The following is a 5,255-nucleotide window of genomic DNA, read 5'->3' on the forward strand; positions in this document are numbered from 1 at the left end:
CGGCCGGCCCCTTCCCGCCCCGCCCCCGGTCCGCCCCGCCCGGCCCCTGCTGGCACCGCCGCAGCCGCTCTCCGGGCGTGTGCGCGGGGAGTGCGGCCACAGTGAGTCCCCTGACGTTCAGGGACCCGCTCCAGTACCCCCCACCCAGAGCCCAGGAGCCCCAGGAACCCACCCCGGGATCCTCCAGGACTCCCCTTCCCAGGGGTTCCCCCAGGACCCCCATCAGCTCTGAACTTCCCCTCACAGCCCAGCACTGCTCCCCACCCTTATTTTCTTCCTCAGGAGAGAGTTCAGAACAAGGCTTTGAGTCCATATGGAAACAACACCAATGCTTTATTCTTGTTTTTATCATTCAGTGGTGGAGGGGGGAAATAATAATACAATTGAAGAGACACCTAAAAAGCTAGACCTCATACAAGTCAGTGCTGGCTGTGTCCATCCACACACTGAGTACAAAGCCCCAGGGACACAGGTCTGTGGTATTTATCATAGGAAAGGTCCTAATATGAAAAGGCAGCTCCATCTCCATCTTTATCTGTCTGGACGGGTCATTCCCGGCCTGGTTGGCACCATCATGGGTCTGGAGGGGGGCCTCATCATTGGGGGCCCTGGCATCATTGGCATGTGTCCTCCCATGGGCGGCCTCATCCCAGGAGCTGCCAGGGGAAAGACAGGTTGGAGAACAGCTCTTGGGAACACCACCTGCCCAGTCATGGTAGAACATGGATGGCTTGGGTTGGGATGGACCATAAAGATTTATTTCCATTCCCCCACCATGGGCAGGGACACCTTCCACTGTCGCAGGTTGCTCCAAGCCCTGTACAAGCTGGCCTTGGGCATTTCCAGGGATCCAGGGGCAGCCACAGCTTCTCATCACAGCAACATCTGCCTTACCACCCTCAGAGGGGGGAAATTTCACACTATACAGTGGGCAGGTTCTCTATCCTGCTCCAGGGAACTCCCATTTACCCAGTCTGTAATCTCTGATGTGGCAGCTGCCAAGACGGATTCCATTCCTTAACGGAGCTCAGCCACCAGCAGAGGAGGTTATGCACCCATTCTGATAATATTCACTCACTACTTATATCCAGCCACTCAAGAGACACATGAGCTTAATTACTCATCTGGAAAAGTGTTCATTTGGAAAAAAGTGCTACAAAACCATCCCATGTGCTTACAAACAAGCACCAAGCACCTCTACAAGGGAAAAACAGCCCTTAAATAATGGCTTCCATCCTATTTTGCCATTTATTTTTGCCAGGCTCCTGAATATCACAGATTGTACGCTTATCTTGTGCCTTTACAAACACTTAAAGAACACTTTCAAGCGCAAGACAATAATTGCAAAGACACTTCACTACTTTCAGTGCACGTGTGTGTGTGTGTGTGTTCCCACAGATTTGTTCTGGGAACTGCTCCAGTAAGATATCCCTTGAGAATTCTTCAATTGCCAGGAAGCTCAAGAGTGGAATGGATCAAAGACATTTTAGTTTACAGTTCTGATAAAGCCTTTTCCAGGCCCATTGTTTCTCTGGAACACATTCCCCTGAGACACTTTAAAAAGTAAAATTCATTTAGTGCAAAAAATGCACCTCTTGTGCAAAATGTGAGACCTGGAGGCACCAAACTCCTAAACAATTACTGCTCAGAGCAGAGGGAGAACAGCCACGACTTCCCAGAGCTATAATTCCAGCTGCACAGTGGGCTGGTGACTCTCAATGAGAAGCAAAGGGGCTTTAAGGAGTGGTTGTAAAATTGTTATAACCCCCCATGCAGGGGTAACAGTGACACAGGCACGACCAGAATGTGACCATCCCAGCACTGAGCTCCCAACAGATGGTGGAACAGGAAACATGAAACATCACCCAGACCTCCCCAGCCAGACCCCCATGGCAGAGTTACCCCATCCCAGACTTACCAGGTCCGACTGGCATCATTCCCGGGGGTGGTGGGCCCATCATTGGCATCATCGGGGGCCCCCCCATGTGTGGGGCTGGCATCATGCCGGGCCGGGGGGGGCCAGCTGGACAGACACAACAGTTACACACTGGCACTCTCAGCCACCAAAGGACACTGCAGTTATTCACAGCACATGGCAGTAACTAATGCCTCAGTGACTTTACATCTGCCTCCATTCCAGCCCTGATTCAAGGTGCTAGGAAGCGACCAGAGGAGGAATATACTGGCTACCAACTCCAGCTGTGCACACCCAGCACAGGGAGCTGCCACTCCCAACAGCAGGACTTGGGGCTGGGAGGGCTCTGGGCCCTTCACCAGCTCAAGGGAAAAAGGTTACCAAAGTGATTCTGTTTAGAAAAACCAACACAAACCAACCCACTGTGAAGTTCTAACAGGGCCACCTGCAAGGAAGCCCCCATGGAATGAGGGGCTGTCACTGCTTCTGGTGCACTCAGCATCCCAGAAATCAGAAACAGCAAGGACTGATCTGCTCTTACACAGAATTTCCTCACACTGTGGGAGCACAAGCTCAAGATTGCTTGGCTTGGCTTGAAGCTAAAAGGCCTTTTCCTTCCAAGCTGAGGACACAAGCAATACAGCTCCAGAGGGCTGTGACCCCAGCCCCAAAGTGTCCCAAACTTACGGATGCTGGGAGGAGGTGGAATCATGGCTCCGGCTGGAGGTGGTGCCGAGAACGGGGTCGGTGGAATTTTCCCTTGCTGGAATGCAGCCGCTACATTGGGGGGGAAAAGAAAAAAAAAAAAAAGGAAAGAAAGAATCCCAGGGAAAAAAAAGCCAGTTACTAGGCTGAGGAAGCGCCAGGTCACTCGTCCGTGTCATGCCCCGCGGTCACGTCATGCTGTGTGCGCTGCTGTCCCCACACGCCGGACACATCCCTGGCACCTGGGGAGCACCTGAGACTCCTGGAGACAATTATTGTTACAGCTGGGACTAGAGAGCTCCTGCGTGGATGTCACACCCCTGGGCAGGGTGGGAGGGTGGGTGGGTGGGTGGGAGAGGAAAAAAAAATCAACCACATCACGGGATCCGCAGCGTTCCACCAGGACATACTGTGCTGGAATGGCAACAAGGCAAGGGGCTGGGGAGGGGGCAAGGAGCAGGAAATAGGGGGCAAGGAAAGGGGGAAATTCCACTGGTATTGACTGGAAGGAAGGCAAAAGATGGGGAACTTTGAAGCATCACAAGGAAATAGACAAAGGGAAATAGAGTGAGGATGAGTTAGGGAAAGTCCAGACCGGACATTCTAGAAAAACTCTTCACCGAAGGGGGTTGGGCACTGAACATTCCCCAGGGAAGTAGGCACAGCTCTGAATCTGTCAGAGCTCAGGGAGCAGCTGGATGATGCTGCTGGTCACATGGTTGATTTTTGGCCAATCCTGCACAGAGCCGGGAGCAGGATCAATGATCCTTCGGGATCCTGTCCAACCTGAGATACTCTATGAGCCAAGGAGTGCTGCCATTAAGTTAATCTGGTGTTTGTATTTCTTTCACAGAGGAAAGAGACATTCCTCAGAGGAAAAAGAACCTCTTCAAGTGACAAATAATGCCACACTTCAGTTAAGCCTTTAAGTACCAGAAAAGAAGGTAACTTGGGAACTGAGGGTAAGCAACCCCAGCACATGAAAAAATGCAACAATGCCCTGTTTTAATGTCCGTTTTCCAATATTTTTTAATTTTCCATGTTCTTAGCATAAATGTGCCACTGCCAAGCAGCACAGGTTTGTTATGTGGCCCTGTAGGATACCAGTGAGAGCAGTGGAACTGACAGCCCTCATGAACAGTGACATGGAGCCACTGCCACCAGCCTTGGGAGGGAACCTCAGCTCTTGTATGGTAGGCAAAGCTCTCAGGCTCCCCTAGGATAGCCCAAAACCTGAGGAACTCAAGATCTACACTCGAAGTTTTCACTCATGACTCACTAAGCAAAGACTCCCCAGGGAAATGAGGAAAAGTCAAGGTGGAAGCAGGGAACAGCAGCTGGAGGAAAGGCAGGGGAAGGAATGGGGAGGCAGCCAGGGTCATAGAAAGATTGGCCTTACTTGTTTTGTCAATCAGGCTCTGGGCTTGCTCCTCCATCCATTTCTGGTAATAATCCTTCACGTTCTCCTTGTGCTTCCGGCCACTGCAGTGGGTTTTTCTCACCGAGGGCTGGGAAAGGTCACAGAAACCCTAAGGTTACCCGGTGTTCATTATGATTTTAAACACGTATAATTTAGCAGCATCAAGCAGGTTTGTTTCTGTGCCCAGGCACAGGAGGAGTGATGTGCAAATCCTTTATGTAAAGTTTTATCAGAATAGTAAGTGTCGGCTCTCCAAAGGCTGCCCTGAGGCCCCCCGCAACTGGTTTCTCTGACCCTGCCACTGCCCCGCTGGAGAACTCCAGGGACATTCCCTCCCTTTCTTGCATGGAAGGGGAAAATACTAAGAAACACCTCTGTGTCTCACGAGACCTGTTTTAGACGAGGTCAGTTTTATTCTAATGCTCTTGACACACGAAAGAATTAACACACGAAAGAATTGTACTCACCGAGTCATGGGTGAGGTACGTGTCACAGTAATCACAGTAAAACCTGCGGGGGGAAAGCCTGGTTATTCAGAGCCCCCTTTAAGCTGTGAGCGTTAACGGAGCCCCAGGAACAGCCCCGCAGGGCGCCAGGGCTCGGCCCGCCCTGTCATCCACGCCCCTCATGGCCCTGAGCTCCCGGGGAGCACCAGGACCCTAGAAAAGCACCGACCCGCGCCCGGGGACCGCGCCCGGTGTGATAGACCCTCGGGGAGCCCCGGCCCGGCCTCCCGCACTCACTTGGGCATGGTGCTCCCGCCGCCGCCAGCCGGAAGTGACGCCCACGCGCAGTGACGCACTCAGACAGCGCCTCCGTCCGCGGCTTGACCCCCGCCGGCTGCCGTAGGGCCGGAAGTGACAGCGAATGGGCCCCGCTGTGTTGTTCTACCCGCCCGGCAGGTGGAGCCATGCCGCGCCCGTCCCTGGCTGGTCACGCCACCAACTCCCGCCCACAGGCCCGGCAGGGCCGGCATCGCCCCCTGGCGCACGGCGCGCAGGGTTCATTGGGGCCTGCGATGCTGCCAAAGCGTGTTCTCCTTGTTCTCTGTGTTCTCCTCACGAACACACGCGGTGGTTCCGATCACGAGCCGCGCACAGAACAGTCTCGCGCGGTCGAAAACTGTAGGAAAAACATCTTTTTTAGGGGGGAAAAAAAACACCGAAGGAGCTCCCATCGAGTCTTGCACCTATATTTGCATGGCACCGCATGACG

The 5,255-nt window shown here is 53.3% G+C and overlaps 1 protein-coding gene across 3 annotated transcripts; it reads right to left on the minus strand.

Annotated features, from left to right (window-relative positions):
- Positions 1-308: 308 nt before the first annotated feature.
- Positions 309-4,914, minus strand: SNRPC (small nuclear ribonucleoprotein polypeptide C). 3 transcript variants are annotated; one of them, XM_015650341.2, is made up of 6 exons: positions 4,784-4,908; positions 4,508-4,550; positions 4,020-4,128; positions 2,603-2,692; positions 1,919-2,023; positions 309-656 (listed from the first exon to the last, which is right to left on the minus strand). In XM_015650341.2, exons 1-6 carry the CDS (start codon positions 4,789-4,791, stop codon positions 532-534), a joined length of 480 nt encoding a protein of 159 aa, XP_015505827.1. In that variant the 5' UTR covers positions 4,792-4,908; the 3' UTR covers positions 309-531. The 3 variants fall into 3 exon arrangements, with proteins under 3 accessions (XP_015505827.1, XP_015505826.1, XP_033375837.1); XM_015650340.2 differs by having other exon boundaries at positions 2,603-2,695; XM_033519946.1 differs by lacking the exon at positions 2,603-2,692 and having other exon boundaries at positions 4,784-4,914.
- Positions 4,915-5,255: the final 341 nt, after the last annotated feature.

Source organism: Parus major, chromosome 26 (assembly GCF_001522545.3).
Source record: "Parus major isolate Abel chromosome 26, Parus_major1.1, whole genome shotgun sequence".
Taxonomy (NCBI): Eukaryota; Metazoa; Chordata; class Aves; order Passeriformes; family Paridae; genus Parus; species Parus major.